At 51.2% G+C, this 17,169-nt stretch overlaps 1 protein-coding gene and 1 long non-coding RNA gene across 3 annotated transcripts in view; one reads left to right on the top strand and one right to left on the bottom strand.

Moving 5' to 3' along the window:
- LOC107319795 overlaps positions 1 to 463 on the bottom strand; it is a 28,843-nt gene extending 28,380 nt beyond the window's left edge. The window contains exon 1 of the long non-coding RNA XR_001557946.2: positions 101 to 463. This is a non-coding gene — a long non-coding RNA (uncharacterized LOC107319795). The remainder of the gene's footprint in view (positions 1 to 100) is intronic.
- On the top strand, positions 464 to 16,754 carry FAM107A (family with sequence similarity 107 member A). Of its 2 annotated transcripts, XM_015874941.2 has the most exons (5): positions 464 to 735; positions 6,206 to 6,269; positions 12,016 to 12,190; positions 13,736 to 13,892; positions 14,026 to 16,754. In XM_015874941.2, the coding sequence occupies exons 1-5, from the start codon at positions 712 to 714 to the stop codon at positions 14,131 to 14,133; spliced, it is 528 nt and encodes a 175-aa protein (XP_015730427.1). In that variant the 5' UTR covers positions 464 to 711; the 3' UTR covers positions 14,134 to 16,754. The 2 variants fall into 2 exon arrangements, with proteins under 2 accessions (XP_015730427.1, XP_015730430.1); XM_015874944.2 differs by lacking the exons at positions 464 to 735; positions 6,206 to 6,269 and adding an exon at positions 6,846 to 7,254.
- Positions 16,755 to 17,169: the final 415 nt, after the last annotated feature.

Below are 17,169 nucleotides of genomic sequence, written 5' to 3'. Positions count from 1 at the left end.
TTATTAAGGGTGACGGCTGCAGGGACAGCAAACCCCACATGAGGTTGTTTTTCCATCTCCCCGCTGTTTCGGAAGGTGCAGAGATGTGGATGGTTCCTACCTGGGTGAGCACACTCGGTCGCAGTACCGTGTTCCCAACTCACTCAGCCCTGAGCTCTGCCCAGAGCAGCGGCTGCAGCCCCCAAGAACATCCACAGGATCAGATCTGCAAAATCCAGCACTGCTGCACAGCCGGGACTCAGGGGCTGTCCTGCCTTATTTTGGGGTACCGATTTATTTCAGCAAAGCACCAGAGAACAAGCCAGGAAGGATGCCACAAGCGAGGACTGCTGGGTGCCGGGGCCCCGCGGCCGAGCGAATCCGCGTCCTGTGACATCTTGCCCTGTCAAGTGCAATTACTGTAATCTTCCACAGCCTCTCAAAATACGGAGCCCGGCTTAGAAACCGGGCATCCGCAGCATGAAAGCTGCCTTTGTGCCCGGGCAGAGCCTGGGCGCGCGCCAGCCGTGAGGTGCACGAAGAAAATGAGTTCTCCACGTGCTGGGAGAAGGGAGGAGAAGGGAACCCTCCCGACCGGCCCCACTGCAAACGGGCTGGAGCTCAGCTGCCTCTCCCCGTGGGGACACTGGGGGCACTGGGAGCTGCACGGCCACCAGAACCCACAGGCATAGCAGGGACGGTGCCAGTGGGGCACGGCCAAAGTCCTGAACAATGGGAGGAGCGCATGGGAAGAAGGTACGTGGGTGCGGGATGCAGTGGGGGGTTTGGGGAGAGGGCACTGTTTGCTCACATGGGGCTTGTTTTGCTCGCCGTGTGCTACAGGTGGTGACAGCAGAAGGGGATTATAGTGGGACTGAGCTGCTCTTAAGTAGTGCCACCTGATGGGTTCAGTGCTGGGGCCGTGCTGGGCCTTTGGGGACAGCAAGGAGGGGATGGTGAGAAATGTCAGCCTTGCAGATCAACCCCCAGCACTAAGTTTGCACCCAGCTTCGGTCCCCACTCCCACACCACTTCCTTGCTCCCAACTAATGGAAGCCAGGGCAAGCCACCACCCTCAGCACGGGGTGACAAGTGCACATCCCTTAGGAAAGCAGCCATAGAACTCTAAAGGAGTTATACTAGGAGTAACTCTAAAGGGAGCGGTGCTGAGGGGTCCTGAGGCACGCAGACATGCTGGAGGTGGCTGTGCTGTGGATGTCATTGGGTGTCACTTTGCCTGGAGATATGTCACCACCGCGCGGCTGGGCTGCCCTGCTCTGGTGTCAGTTCTTCTACAGCTCCCCTCCCAGCTCCATCCAGTAGGTCAGGAAAAACAGAAGGGCTGTCTGAGTTCCTGACCTGCATAAAGCTGCTCAGATTACAGAATGCTTTAAGAATGCATTTTCAATTTGTCAGGAGCAATATCGGGAAGGTCCTCCTGCTTTCCCCCTGTCTAGCTTCAAGCAGTTTGTGGTGTCCTAAGGGCTTCAAGGAATCCAAACATCTGCTCCCTCCTTTCACCCTCTATCAAAAAGTTAAAATGAAATTTAATGAAAATCCCTCCAAAAAGAGCTGGGCTAGGACCCCAATTACTCACAAACAGCACCCAGTGACCCAAAACTGGCACCTGATCTTCATCCAGGCCTTGGCACATGTGCATGGCGTTACCAGGGCTGGGGCAATAAGCTGGTTAGGTCAGCCTTGGCTCAGAACTCAGTGCTCCCACCCATCCGTGCCATCCTCTTGATGGTTCTGGGGCAGCTTTGCTGCTGCTCCCTCTCTCCAAGCAGAGCAGTGCCAGCAGGGCTTGTGATTCAGTGCTTTATCCGAGAGGCAGGGAAGGTGCATGGGGTGGGCAGCAGAGCTCTGCTTCCCCCACAGCCCCTGCAAGAAAGCAGGGCACTGCTGTGCACAGCTCTGAGGGAACATGGGGGCAGGATGAGGGCTCTGCATTGCGTGCCAGTGCTGCCTGTCAGCAGTCTCAGCCAAGCCCCTGCCAGGCTCAGAGCAGAGCAGCATCCAAGGGTCGGCAGCAGGGATGTGGAGTGCAAGGCAATGCCCTGCTCCACAACAAAAGGGGCTGGAAAGGCTGCCAGTGGGGCTCCAAGGTCATGGCTGCTTTCAAAGGCTGCAGCTGCTCCCATAAACCTCCTCTGGCAGCAGCACTGACAGCAGGACACGGGGCTTTGCCCATAGCCCCATGCTGCAAGGCAAGGATCAGAGCCAGCCCTGGGTTCTCTGCTCACAGACCCTCACTGCTCGGCATAGCATGAGCCCCTCCTCACAACCCCAGAACAAACCCTCCCAACAACCACACGAGCACAGCCTTCCCCAAAACAGCAGCAGGGTTTGAACCGCAGCCGTTTCCCCAGGGAAAGTTCTTCTGTCCCCAAATTCCCAAGAGTGTCACTTTACACTAATGTCAGATGAGCTGAGATTAGGAAGCTTTGCTCTGCTGCTGAGCGAAAACAACAAGAGGCAGCATGCCAGTGCTGGGGATGGCCCTTGTTAGCACAGCAACACCTGGTGCCCACGCTGAGTTCCTCCATGGGAATGGGACAGGCAGCCAGGACTGAGCACTGAGCAGTGTGACCAGCCCCAGGCAGGTGAGACCCAAAGCAACTTCACCCCATGGGCACACGGCTGGCACCACACTCAGCACCATCTGCAGAACCCATCTGACAGGGAGCAGTGGTGCAATGCCAAGGCAATGTTAAAAGGAGATTTTAAAAGTCCACAGTGTTAGATGAAAGCTCCACTGGATGAAAAAGCTGGCTCTTGTCATTCAAGAGCTTGGAAACCCTTATCCTAACTACAAAAATCCTGGGCGCCTATATTGGAAAGTGCAGGATGGAATAAGGCAAACAAGAGGCACTGTGTCTGCGGCTGGCAGGAGAGAGGCAATGGGAAGGGAAAGGGCTGCTCCATGCCAGGGCTGCAAAGCACACAGAGGAAGTGGCCACAGCAGGACCAGCGTGGTGCCATCCTGGCACAGTGAAACCAATCATACTAGGCTGAAGCGGCAGCCCCACGACATGGTTTTGTGGCAATGGCCCCGGGAGCACATCCAAACCCAAATGGCAATTGGGATCCACAGTGCTCCCACGTCCTGAAGCACTGTGCCCAATGCACCTGCAAGTGTGGAGTGTGGAGATCACTGCAGGGCCACGCAGCAGCTGCCAGGTTGGGGATGGCTCAGTGGTCCCCAAATAGAAATGAACTAATGCAATTAAAGGCTTCACTGCTTTGCTGCTCCCTCTGCTCCAGGGGTTCACTCCAATGCACCTGCTGCCTTCACAAAACCCTTTCCCTAGTGGGGATGCTTCACAGTTCTGATACCTCCTCCATTTGCAGCCAAACCCCCTCCCTTGCAGCCCTTTCCCTCCTGCCCTGCTCCTTATAAACCAATTTTCCCCACTTTTATGCAGTCTCTTTATGTGACACTGAGTTCCCAGGCTGTTGGCGCAGCACATGAAATAAATGCTGTCCCTATCACTCATGTGCCACAAGCCTCACTTTCTGCAAAGCTCATCCTTCAAGGCCCTTCAGTGTTCCCTAATGGTCTCTCTGCAGCATGACAGCAATTTGTTCCGCAGATGCCAGAGCCCTTTGTGCCACTGAGTGATGCTCTTCCCATGCAGGCAGCCGCATCCCTAGAAATAGCAGAAATAGCATCAGCACGACCAACCCTACAGCGCCGGGTGGAAACAAGCTCCTGGGACAGGTTAAAATCATGGCTCACCCACTGCTAACAATGCTTGGAAGCTGATATTGCCAATATAGTGCAGAGTGGGAACAGGGCTCTGCCCATCAGCAGCACCACTCTTTGCTCTGAGCAGTGCATGAAGTTGGTCCCCTGCAGGAGGGCTGTGTTTGCTGCCCAACCTCCAGCAGTGTTTGTGACAAAGCCAGGCAGAGGTCAGCACGGCGCTCATCCGTGTCAAATGATGTTGTCTTTATGAATAAAAGACAACTTTCTGAATAAAAGCACTACGTGAAGCATTAGCAATTTTCCACTTGACTCAACACAGAGTGGCCACCATCCCAGCACACCCCTGGAGCTGCACAGGCACAGCAGGACACAGCCCGGCCCCCTCCTGCTGCCCAAAGCCACAGACTGAGAGAGCCTGGCACCCCCAAGGCGGCTGCTTGACCCCAGCCAAAGAAATGCTGCAGATTTGTGGAGGTCAAAACAACAATGAATGAAACATAACACTAAGAATTTGATCTTTCTTAAAGCTCTTTGCAACATGATAGTGGGAATGACCGTGGCCAGGGACAAGGAGTAACACAAGTTCAGGGTGGTGAACCCAAGCACCTGCAGGCAGGTGTGTGCCCACCTGGAGAAGGGAGCAGCGTTAGGGTTTGGGCTGCCCACGTCACTCCTGCATCCTGCACTGCCCCAAAGCAACACTGGGTCCCTGTGAGGGGTTGTCAGGCTGCAGCACGGGGATCCTGCACGGCAGCCCCATCCCTCTACACGATGCCACAGCTGGTCCCAACTGCAAAACAGCGCTGTGCCACTGTGAGGTGGACAGAGAATGGGCAGAGCCAAACTCCTCACCAAGCATCACTGCAACGCTGAGACAGAAGAACCCAAACCACAGCAAACAGGAGGCAGAGGCCATGCTATGTTGGGACACTTAACCCATTTTCTCTGTGTTTCTCCTTAATAAGCAAGTGGGATCATCTCAGAAAGCATGTGCACCAGCTTGGCAAGGATTGCAACAGCAAACAATCAGCCCAGCAGATTGCTGTGCGTTTACATCACAGATGGGAAAAAGTCTCACTAATCCTCAGAAGTTTCTTCCAGTGGATGATTTCACCGAGGTCTGGATCACTCCCAGCTGCTGCAAATGAGCACAGATTGAACAGAATTCAGCAATAATCCGTGAGATTTGGGCAACAGCTTATACAACCTCTGTGTCCAGGAGCGTGTCAGTAACATTTTCACATGGTGCACTGTGGGCACTGAGCAGAGGTGTCTGGTGTTTATAGAATGAAGCTATAAGATGCAATGTGGATAACCTCTAAATCTCACATACCGCGGCTTCATCACACCCAGAAGTGCTGGCTTTAATCTGGCAGCAAGTTGCAGGTCATCACAACTTCCTTCAAAGCCTCTGGGCTGAGCAATAATTCAATCAACAGATGTGTTGGCTGTAGCTCACCAGGCTGCAGCTCGTGGCCAAGCTCTGAGCACACTGACCCACAAGTTGGGCAACCTCCAGCCCTGCTGCTCCTTCTTTAGGGCAGACTCAGATCAGCGCTCAGTCTGGGTGGCATTTCGCCCACGCTAATGCCTCTTTATCACCACCATCTGACTGTAGCAATTTCTTGCTTCATTCATTAGCTCAGACTTCGGTTACTGTGCAAGATCAATGCTGCGGTGCTGCACCTTAATGGCACTTGTATCCATCTTACTGGGTCTGAAGCCACTCTCCACTCCCTTTCCAAGATGACAGTTCTTTTCTCTCACTTGTTTCAGCACAGCACAAACATGATCCCAAATCACCAGCCATCCAGCTATCAGAGCACCCACGTGCAGGGCCACTGATCAATAGTTTGTTAAGGTTTGCTGGCCTCAAGCTCCAGGATCTGGAGCTGGAGAGCAGGATTCCTGCCCAGGGCCAGAAGCTGAAGGCAGCCTACACCTGACAAAATGCCTCCATAAATGCAGGAGCTCTTTGACATGCATTGAAGTCACAGAATCACAGAACCATGAAGTTTGGAAAAGACCATTGAGATTATCTGGTCCAACCATCAGCACTGTGCCCACTAGTGTCCCTAATGTCAGGGGCAATGCACTGAAATATGGGGAGTAACAGACCAATAAAATACAAAGTGAGGCTACTTACTATTTATATTGCCTTACTGTGTTTAAACCCACTGATTGCCTTGAACTGGTCACCACCACAGTCCCATTGCATTTGTCCAGGGTTGGAAACCTGAGCAAAGCTGGCAGCAGTGCTCCCTCCCACTCAGGGCTGGGAGTGGAGGTTTAATAGCAACACAGCCCAGCAGTGCCAGAGGAGCTGAACATTCCATGATCTAAAGCCTGGCATGGCACTGAGCACTGTGGCTGTTCGGTGGCATGCTAGAGCCATGTCAGAGAGGTGCTGGAGTGATGTCAGAGGTGCCAGAGCCACCAGCTGTCCATCTCACCCTCTGTTATAGGGCAATACCTGCACAGTCCTTGCCCAATCCCTCCTCTCTTCTCTTCTAGAAGGAATATTCCCTCCAGCCCCGGTGTGCCAGCAGCAGCGGGAGGCCCACAAGTGGCAGTTCAGGTGAGTGAGGATCTGCAGGGTGAGCAGGGAGGAATCCAGCATCACCAAGCCCTTGGCTGGAAAACACAGCTGGGATGGGGGACAGTACTGGAGCATGGAGAGGAGCAAAATGTGGAGAGGTGTAAATGAGGGAATAAGGACCTCATGGGGTTGGGAGCATCCTTCACCACAACGGGCAGTGCCCCCACTTTCCTTATCCCTTCTGTCTGAATGGAAATGACTTTACCCCATCCCTGCCCACCTCCCAGGACCAGTGAGCATCTGCAAGCACGGCATGGGGCAATGGCAGTATCAGCACCCACCAAGAGCCCGAAAAGGCTGAGGGGCCACTTCCACTCCTTCTCCCTTCTCCATCTCTGCATCCCCAGATGCCAGGACAGCCCCTGGGCACAGGGCCAGGCTGCTCCCACCCTGCACTCCCCCTATGCCCTTGGCCCCAGGACGGCGCGGTGCTGGCGCAGTGGTGTCGCAACGTGCTAGGAACGATCACGATAACACGAACGGTTGCCCTGGTGCCGGGCTTTGCTGTTGCAGTGCTTTGCTAAAGAGAGTGGGCGTGCGGCTTCCTCTGGGCCGATCTGATTTCCCTGGGAGCGTGGTTTAAGGCACACTCAGGAGAAATCGCCCTCTGTGGAGCAGGGGCACAACCCCTCAGTGGCTGCGCACATCAACAGCTCTTCTCTTTGCGGGGGTGAGAAAACCCACCGGCTTATTCATTTTCTGGGGAAACATCAGCCGGCAGTGAAGAGCAAAGGGAGCAACTTTTGGGGTCTACGGGGTCCACGTGGGGCGGCAGGGAGGTGGCATCCATGTGAGCCTCCATCCTTGCCCCACTGAAGAGACCAGGCAGGAGCTGGGGAGCCTCACAGAGCCAAAGGCCAGCAGAGCAAGCACAGAAGGCAGAAGCAGCCGCCTGGCCCCATGTCGTGGGACACGGGGCAGCACGGGGCCCCTGGGCTGCCCAGGGGCACACTGCAGAAATCAGGTAAGCACAGGCCTCCGCATCCTTGTGTCCCCTTGTCCCCATATCCCCTTCCTGTCTTGGATAGAGGCTGCTGAGCCCCATGGGGTTCTGCACTGTAACCCTATTTGCACACAGGTGTCTCTGGACCCTGCTTTAAGTTTAGTTTGGGATATATTAGGTTTCCGTAGCACTTCAGTGCTGCCTAGAAAACAGACCCGTATCCCACAGGATATTCCCAAACCAACACAAGGCACAATTTAATGTTCTTGGAGAGGAGTTAGGTGGGACAGGGGGTACTGCTGGTGTAGCTGCGGCTCAATGGGAAATGATTTTCTCTGCATTTCAGAAAATCCCTTTGAGCTACCTTAAAACATTCATTAATGATTGATGCGTGTCTCCACATAGGGAAAGGCACAGCAAATATTTGATGATATATTAAAAATAAGTTTGTGATTAGCAAGGACTGCTGAGCATCTGTCACTGCTTAACAAAACGAATCGAGTTGCTCCACACGCCGCTCAGAGGGCGGGCGTCCCTGGTAATTGTTAACAGCGGGATCCCGGCCCCAGAACCTTGCTTATCACAGTCCAAGGTGATTAAATGAAATCATTAACCAACATACCAACCCTCAGCTAGAGGACAGGGCAGGGCAGAGATATGCAGGCACCATTGTGATTCTTCCCCTTTCCGACCCCATGACCCCATAGGGTTTCTGACTTTCGGCACCCACTGCTCTGAGGAGAGACCCCATGGCTGGGACACGTTTCCCACAGCAGCCACATCAAATTACATTTGCCTCATTGCATTATAAATACCAGAATTCGGCCTGCTTAATTATTTAAAACCCTAGATTAAAAGCAGACAAAGGCTCTTTGCTTCCATTCTGGACCACGCGTATCACTGATCGATGACGCGGCTGTCCGGTGACAAGCAAAAAGAGTGTGCCAGGCCCCTGGGACACAAAGCTGCCGAGCTGCTGATGCAGCACAATGGAGGGATGCTGAGGAAGTTTTGTTTGGAGTTTCATTTTAAAAAATCACTGATTTCAGGTGAGATGAGGCCTTTAAACTCACATTATTGCACAGCTCTGATTAATTGCGCAAGTAGCTTCAAACCTGCTTGTGCAACCTGTGTTGAGTACGGTGGTTTGCAGCCTCCTTCCCTATGGGATGTGTGTGCCCAGCTCCATTCAGCAGCCCGCTGTTAAACTGCTGCTTTCCAGTGAATATGTATTTACAAACACCAGGCACTCAGAAAACAGAGGCTCTTCTCCCAGTGGCCACTTCTGCCTGCAAAACATCAACTCAATGGCCTTACAAACCCAGAGCCAGGGCTGTGAGCTGTAAGTCTGCATGTTGGTTGGGAATTCGAAACAATTTCTTCTCAGAAATAGTGGTGATGTACTGGCACATACTGCCCAGGGAGCAGGGGGTCACTGTCCCTGGAGGTGTTCAAGGACCATGGAGATGTGGCACTGAGGGATGTGGTTATGGGCATGGTGGGGCTGGTTGGTGGTTGGACGTGGTGATCTTAGTGGTCTTCTCCAATCTTAACGATTCCATGATTCTATGACTCTGTGATTCTCCTGTTTCTCCCTCCAAGCCCCAGGTTACACAGAGCAGTGCCTCTCTGACCCCAGCTGCCATTCCCAGAGCAAAGCCCTCTGTCCATTTGAACAGGGATGACATTTCACAGAGGTTTCATTCTCTGTCCAAAAAGGGACTCCCATAAAAGATTTTTAACAGGAGCAATTTGATCATTTCCTGCAGTTACTGAAAAACCTCTTCCCAGATGCTCATGTTGGGAAATCAGTTCTCTGCAGAAATACAAGTCTGACAACACTTAGACTGAAAACACTCAGTTTTCCTTCTGATCCCTGTAGCACCTTCCCCTCAGGACGGGCAGCTGGAGCTGGGCAGCCAGAGCAGCACCCCACTTACCTGCCCAACCAGCCCTATAATCCCCTTACAGCATTCCTGGGGATTATTTTCATCCCAGCAGTGGCTGCTGTGCAGAGGGTCAGCCCCGCATACAGGGACCCAGTTGTGAAACTCAATATAAACTCTGCACAGGGCACTTCCTGCAGCCCCAAGGCAGTTCATGTCATTCCAAAACTGACTTTCTTCATCTCAAAAGACCGGGGCTGAGCAATCTGAGTAAGGATTGCAGACTTGCAATTTTACCAAAACTCCCCCAGGATTTATACGGATTTCCAGGAATTTGAGCTTTGCTTGAAGTCAGAGCAGACCAAGCTATTAAAAAGTCATTTTTCTCCTTTAGGCAGCCCTGTGCCAAGGCGGGGGCAGTAGGTCTCCAGCACCCCTGAGAGCTGAGACCCTTCAGAGGGGTTTCCCATGGGGCAGAGGAAGGCAGGGAGCTCATCCCAATACCCACCAGCAGCCTCAGCCCCCCAGTCCAGGCACTCCTGCTCTGTGTGCACACAGAAATCAAACGGAAATGTAGCTTTCCTAGAGAGCCTCAGGCTTCTAGAAACACGGAAAGGGAAAATATTTAAGAGCGAGCAAAAGGCTGAATGTGTTGAAGCAAACACGGCTACTTTTGAAAAGCAACAGTCCAAAGCAGATCTGTCTGAAAGGTCACACTGTCTTTCTGAGCACAGCTGAGGGTGTCAGAATGCACATGCATTTTTTTGTTTATATCTTGCCAAGAACAATATAAAACTGCCTGGCACCTATGGCTGATTTATGGCGGTGGCCCAGGAGGTGCCGGAGCTGACGTTTGTTCATTGATCTATGGTCGAATCATGCAAAACCAGACATCCTGCTGTAAATCCTCCGCAGAGACCTGCCCTGATTTACACTGCCGGCACTATAAATAATGACAAAATGCAGCCTGATAGCAGTCTGTCTCCCTATACATGGGCATGAATTAGACTGTGTCTTGAAGATGACAGATCTACTGCGAGAGAAGCACTTTGCCCAGGGTCCCTCTCTGCCAGCCTGTAGCAGAAAGGATGCCCCGTCCTTACTCCCAGCATAACCCCAAGCAGTGCTCCGGGCCTCATTTTTCTTTTTACCCTCAATGCAAATGCAGACATTCCTTGAATTGCTCCACACGAACATCTTGTGAAGATTTAAAGTGGGGTTCCTGTCGAGAGGTTTGTGGTTCCTTCCCAGATCACCTCCTGTAGCACAGCCAGCCAGCAGTGCTCCCATTGAAAACACCCAGCACTCTTTGAAGTTCTTTGTTTTGTTTGCAGAATAAAGCTACTGCTTTGCCAAGGGAAAGGGGAGCTCACCCATTTCACTGACACCAAAACAACCCTTTGCTTTTGAACCTTCTTTTCTTGCCTTTTGCTCACCTCTCTCCCCACAGAAAACAAGACCCCCAGAAAAGGGACAAAGTAGAATTAGGGACTCCAGCAGTGTTACCCCAGTGAACATCTGATTCACTTTCCAATGTTCCAAAGCCAGCTTTCATTGAGCAGCAATCAGCCATCAAACCATGCTGCCTTCACCCCCACGCTCCCCACTGGCAGGGCAAGGCACAGCTTCAGCTATCAGCTCCTTCACCCACCAACAGCACCTGCCACCCTGGAAGAAAACAACCTGGTACAGGAAGCCTCTGCTTCCAGCTTCCCCACGCCCTTTGAATATGTACCGAACTATTCACCCCAATTACACTCTTAACGGGCTCCAATCTGTTTTCCTTTGTTCCCAGAGCAGCAGGGCACTGCCCACATTAACATTCAATGAGAAGTTGTTTGATACTGAATCATTTCTTCAGCAGTATGATTTCTTACACAATTCTGTTTGATTGCAATCCACTTTACATTCGCACAGTACTTACTGCCTAAGAAAGAATGACCTCGCCTGCTTTCACTTGCTTTTTTTTTTTCCTTTTCATTTTATTGATTTCTCTTTTAAAAGGATTTTATTCCTTTTGTACATGAGACTGCGATAAGAGAGGGAGACAGCATTACTGAACAAAAGCTGTTTTCCTTGCTGCTCCATCAACCCGCAAGCCTTCCCATTAGGTACCCCAAAATACTGTAATAACAGAGCACTTGGAGCTGCCTACACACTTTTTTTGGTACTTTTTGTTCTTGCCACTGAACTCCCAAATTCATTGAGTGAGTCCTTAGGAATGAATGGCTCTTCCCAGTCCCTGATGAGGCCATGCCCTGGCATAATTGCAGCCAGCACAACTGCACTCTGCACTTAAAGTGCAGCCCACAGCATGCAGTCTTGTCTTAAAATCCGTGCTTTGCACTCCTTTTGTGTGGGGTTTTTTGCAAAGGTGAGATGTAGAGCACTTGGGAATGGCAGCATTGAGCCTGCCCTGCAGTCTGCCTGAAATCCAACACACCACGGCTTAGAAAAGAGTGGGCCCTTGTTCTTACATGCAGAACACACAAATTATTACAGCGTGATCCTGGGCTGCAAGTGTGAATTATGCTTTCCTCAGTATTGGGATGAATCCTGACTTTTAGGGCAGCAGAACATCAGCAAAACCTAATGCTGATGAGAGGTGTCAGCCACAGCAGCACTTCCCAGGACCCCCAAGTCCTGCAGCTCCAGCCCTGCTCCTGCTGTTAGCAATGGCTCATCTAACTAATGTTAATTAGTCCTTGGCACCAACCGCTGCAGCCACTGAAGCAAGTGGCTGGCAAGTCACTCAGAAGTGATCTAATTAATACGTGTCTCTCCAAAAGGAATATTTTCTAAAGGTGCACCAAGCAACTGCTCTCACCCAGGGAGCAGAGCACAGGTGGGCTTCCTCTGGTGCACCCCACCCACCAACTCCTCTCTTGTCTTCCAGCATCAATGTACACAGAAATACAGCAGGAGCACTGTGACAGCAGGAGCATCCTGAGTCAGCCGGACTACATAGATGGGAACCCAGACTTGATCAAACCTAAAAAGCTCCTCAACCCCGTCAAAGCCTCCAAGAGCCACCAGGAGCTGCACCGAGAGCTGCTGATGAACCACAAGAGGTGAGGAGAGGTCACAGCAGTGTGGAGCCCGGCACCAGCACCACCACCAGCTGTGGTTGGAGGGAGGGATAAACCCTGCCACTTGCACACAGACATGGGGTACAACCCACCACTCTTCTCTGATGCAACAGATTATTTTCAAACATTTTCAAAATGCCTTAAAAAAACACTTTGACACGGCCACACTTTGATCTCTAATCAAAAAGGAGCAGAGCCTCTGCTCAAAACAACTGTGCTCATCGTGAGGGTCAGGCACAAGGGTTAATTCAGCCAACAACAACCCTGCCAGCAGGGTTCATTGCTCAGTACTGGCACTGCCCAGAAGCAGGAGAATTACAAGGACTGTGCCCAGGCCAGTCTCCAGCACTGACGCAATCATCTGAACCAGGCAGATATTCCTAAAACACTCTGACACGGCCTGGTTAAAGCCTCACTGGCCAGGATCTCCTGGCACAATCAATGCTATCATCTCCTGAGCAGGTTTAGGGCAGCCAGCAAGTTGGTACAGTGCTCCCAGAGGAAAGGAGGAACAGCATCTGTATGCAACCCTAAGTCACCAGCAAATCCGGCAGCTTTGCTGTTTGCTGCATGTTCATACTGAAGGGAGGAGGGAGGAGGATCTGTGCTTGCTTCCATTTCTGCCTTCTCCCTTAGGCAGAAGCAGGAAGCAATTCACATCAGCAGCTTGTGCAAGAAAACTTTATCTTAGTCAACACCTCTGGGCACTAACAAGGCAGGCTGATTAAATCCAGGAGCAGTAACAAATTCAAAGGCAACACTGCAAACTCTGTGTCTCCAGCAAGCCACAGCAGGCTTTACCTTCTGTCAAGCCCAGGGCCTGTCTGCCACAGAAACACTCATGTTACAACACCTCTCCTCCAAATATTTCCCTGGGATTTCCAATACCCTCAGCCTGCTGACTGCAGTGAATGTTCAACCCCCAGCAGGTGAGGTCAGGCTCTGGTGGCAGCTATGCGACCTTCAGCTCCTCAAAAACATGACTTCAGCCAACTACTTCTGTGACTTCTTCCAAAATTACTTAAGTTCCAATTGCTATTAGAAGGTAACCTATTTGAAAGCTGCCTTGATCTCTGCTTCATAACTTGTTCAGCAACACAAAACTGTGGCTGCAATGATGTCTGCCCAGAAGTCAGCAAAGGTTTGTTGACGTGCACAGCCACATACATGTATTTAGGGGGTAGAAGAGGATAGGCAGGTGGCTGGGGTCAGCTGCAGGAGATAAACATTAGTGCTTAAACTGAGGCACAGCAGGGATCGCAAGCCCTCAGCTCTGGAGCAAGCCGAACTGCCAGGACAATTACTGCAGTTCAATGACTACCCCTGCTGGTGGAAAAAAATCTTCATTATTATAAACTCCCTCAGTGCCGCTTGAGCTGTCACTGTAGGACAGCACATTTCCCTTTCTGCACAGAAAGGCACAGTACATCAGTGTGGCAGCATTTGGGATGGAGGCTCTGGGGGCTGCCAGGCAGGCAGGGGGAAGGTGAATGAGCAACTCTTCATTTGACTGCTTTTGGTCCACAGAGGCTTGAGTGTAGACAGCAAGCCAGAGTTGCAGAGGGTGCTTGAACACCGACGGCGAAACCAGGTCCTCAGGCAGAAGAAGGAAGAGGAAGAGGCCAAGAAGTTGCAGTCTCCCTTTGAAAAAGAGCTACTGAAGAGGCACCAGCGGCTGGATCAGGTAGGATCAGGCTGTCAGCCACCCCCATGTTGTTCTAACTACCCTGGAGATGGGTGGCTGAGGGGTTTTAAGGTACATAATGCACTTTTGTTCTTTAGAATGTACAGATAACAATGACTTTTCTTTATTACAGCTGGAGAAAGAGCAGGAGAAGCAGGAAGACCATGCACCAGAATTCATTAAAGTCAAAGAAAATCTGAGAAGAACATCAACGGTGACTGGGGAAGAAAAAGCAGTGTAGCTTCTGCCAAAACCCAGCGGGGATCCTACCAAGGCTGATGTCTCTGTACATGCTGGACACTCACAGCCACATCTTTGGGGCTACTCATGTCATTAACACTTGCTCCAGTAGATGGCACAAAAAAGGTTTTCCCATCCCAGGAAGGTCTCATGATCAAAAAGGTGCAGTATTTACTGAAGAGGCCCTCACACGAGGTGGTGCAGAGCGAAGCAATGTCCCTTTCCTCCCCAGTTGTGGGAGCACACTAACATCCAGCTAACTCCTGGTTAACCCTCATGATGTGGCCAAGGTGTGAGCCAGGGCAGTCAGCAGAGGGATGGTCATTGCCATGGGCTGGGGAACCCGCATCCCCTGGAGGTGGGCTCACCAAGCAGGGCAGCAGGGGAGTGGCTGCAGCTCCAGAAATCTCCTGGCAAATCAGCGTGGTGACTAAAAGGACAATCTGCGTATCACTGGGAACAGCCCAAGGGTTACTGGCACTGCAGAACCGCACAAGACAAACAATGCTATCACACTATGAGAAAAATCAACTCCTGAGTGCCCACACCAGCTCAGCATTGGAAGGCCAGGTGCCACGTATTCTTCACGAGCATCTTTAAGCTGCATTTCAGACCTGCTTGTAAATAGCTGTTGAGCTGTTTGCTCTGTTCCATGCTTAGGCAGAAAATACACAGAACTTCCCATGAAAGCCCCGGGTGAGAGGCTCCATGCAGGAATCTGGGGGCTCAGCACAGATATGAGCAAAAGAGTGCAGTGAGCAGTCAGCAGCAGATCCTGTGGATCTGGCAGAGAGGAGCAGAGATGAACTGCTTCAGCCCCTCACCTTGGACATGTGCAACTACAGCAGCCAGCAAAACCTGCCCTGTGATGCCATGCTGGTGTCAGGATGCTGACAGGGGTCACAGCTGGCACCAGCATGTGTTGTGGGCTACTGGGCATGGAGGTACTGCTGCAAAGCTGCTTCTCAGCACTTCTCATCCCTTCTTCCAGAGGCCAGTGCTGTCTCAGTTCAGTTGCCATGTCACAAAGGTAAAAATCTTGCTGCTGTCAGAGCAAAGCTGAGGTAGATGGTGTCTTTGCACCATGTATGAGATGTCTACATGTAGAGCTAAAATTGCTCCTTCAGGTAGATCCCAGCTTCTCACTTCTCACACAGCCTTGCTACAAAGCCTACAAAAGCAAAACTCACTGACTGCCTTCAAACACTGGTTCTTAAACAGCAAGAATTAACAGGCATGGTCAGTTGGGAAGGTTTAATCTAGTTAAACAGTGTCCACCATCCACATTTCAGTGGATCCATATGTGAACTAAGGGAAAGGGAGTGTTTATCACATCTTTATCAAGAAGTTACTAAACCATTTCCCAGTCCGTCTGGCCCAGAAGGGTGTTTCATTTCAGAGGATGCTGCTCAGCTTGGCAGATCAAGTAAAGCATCTGAGTCACACCACACATCAAGAGCAGCAGTACAGGGATGGGGCCTCTGGACAGCATTGGATCACATAACCCCTGGCCTGGTCTCAGTCCTTGAGAGCATCGTCTCACAGCACCATCCCTGTGGCAGCTTTTAGCCTCTCACCCATCACACTTATTTTAAAGAGGCTGTTCCAGAAATCTGGTGCACATGGTCCCTATGGGTTAAACAAGATCTGACAGGATTTGTTACATCCTTTCCCACCGTGAAGCTTTTCACATAGTCTGTAATTAAAACCATGAGGGAGAAGCTGCATTGAGCATTTATTCAGGCAGGAAAAAAAGCCAAATTTCTCTGAGAGAAAAATATTTTGCTAAGGATGCTTGTACAGAGCTGTACAGGATGCTTTATAATACCCCATCGATTATCGGTTTCAGTAACAAATGAGAACATATCGAGCTGTGTTTCTGTGAGCAGTTACGACACAGATCAAGTAACCTTGATCAAAGAGCTCCAAAAAATTAAGCAAATTAATTTGTAATTTTGCCACAGATGGAAATGCTCTCCAGAAGAGACAATCTGTCACTCCATATGCACCGGTGAAATCAGCGCTATCGGTGTTCCTTGCCTGGGACAGGGGCACTTACAGAAGTCCTTGGGTGGGAAGCTGAGTGCTCAGTGCAGGTGGAGAACGTTTGGCTGTTATCTTCTTGAGTATCTCTAATATCTGAAAAAAAATCAAGGTGTCTTCCTTTCACCTGGTGTCCACCAAGAGTGGAGAGGGGCCTGGGATTGCCGAGTGGTGTCAGGCATCCAGAAGGGAAAGGGGTGGCCAAATAGCACTGTCCTAGCACACACTATGTGAATAGAGCCCAAAGAAATCCTTCCATCTGCGGAGAAACAACAGAGTCTGAAACAGGCAGAGCAGAGAGGGCAGGACCCAACAGTGCAGGATCCCAGCAACCCTAGCTGACAATCCCAGCGAGAGATTATGGGATATCTTTGAGCATCCTTTCCTTTTAAATGAATTCCTGAATTTGGGGTCTACGCCCCCTAGAACGTGCTCCTAAATAAACGTGGTGTATCCGGAAGATGCAGACAATCAGAATATTGACAGAAGACAATCTTTTGCACTGTGTATGTTGCCTACGTGGTGTATAGTTTCTATTGTGTTGGTGTTCATATATATAAACGCATGCTGTGCACTACTGTTTACTGTCACTGCTCACACTGTTTAATGCAGACAGTTAGGAAGAAACAAACCATCATCCCACCCCCATGCCCACAGCCATGTCAGTGCCATGTCTACATCTTTATCACCTTCAGGGATGATGAGCCCAGCGCTCCCTGGGCACCTTGTACCAATGCATTGTCACTCTTCTGGAGAAGAATTTGTTCCTAATACCCAACCTGAGCCTCCCCAGGCACAACTTAAGGCTACCACCCCTCACCTTATCACTGTTACCTTGGCCTTATTGCTAGTCAGTAACAGGAGCAGCTCACGGTGGGATACTACAGCACACTGAGCGCTGTGCTAACCCGGATCAAAGCACAGCAGGGCTCGCTCTGCCGCCCCACACCGGCACCGTGAGCGGGGCGGGCGCTGCTGCGCTGGGAGCCGGGCG

Source organism: Coturnix japonica, chromosome 12 (assembly GCF_001577835.2).
Source record: "Coturnix japonica isolate 7356 chromosome 12, Coturnix japonica 2.1, whole genome shotgun sequence".
NCBI classification, from domain to species: domain Eukaryota; kingdom Metazoa; phylum Chordata; class Aves; order Galliformes; family Phasianidae; genus Coturnix; species Coturnix japonica.
This window is presented reverse-complemented; position numbering and strand designations above follow the sequence as displayed.

Coding starts and splice junctions, on each gene's coding strand:
- FAM107A (XM_015874941.2), top strand. CDS start 712: ATGGGAGGAGCGCATGGGAAGAAG. Junction 6,270..12,015: donor GCCCACAAGTGGCAGTTCAG/GTGAGTGAGGAT, acceptor CTTGTCTTCCAG/CATCAATGTACACAGAAATA. Junction 13,893..14,025: donor GGCACCAGCGGCTGGATCAG/GTAGGATCAGGC, acceptor TCTTTATTACAG/CTGGAGAAAGAGCAGGAGAA.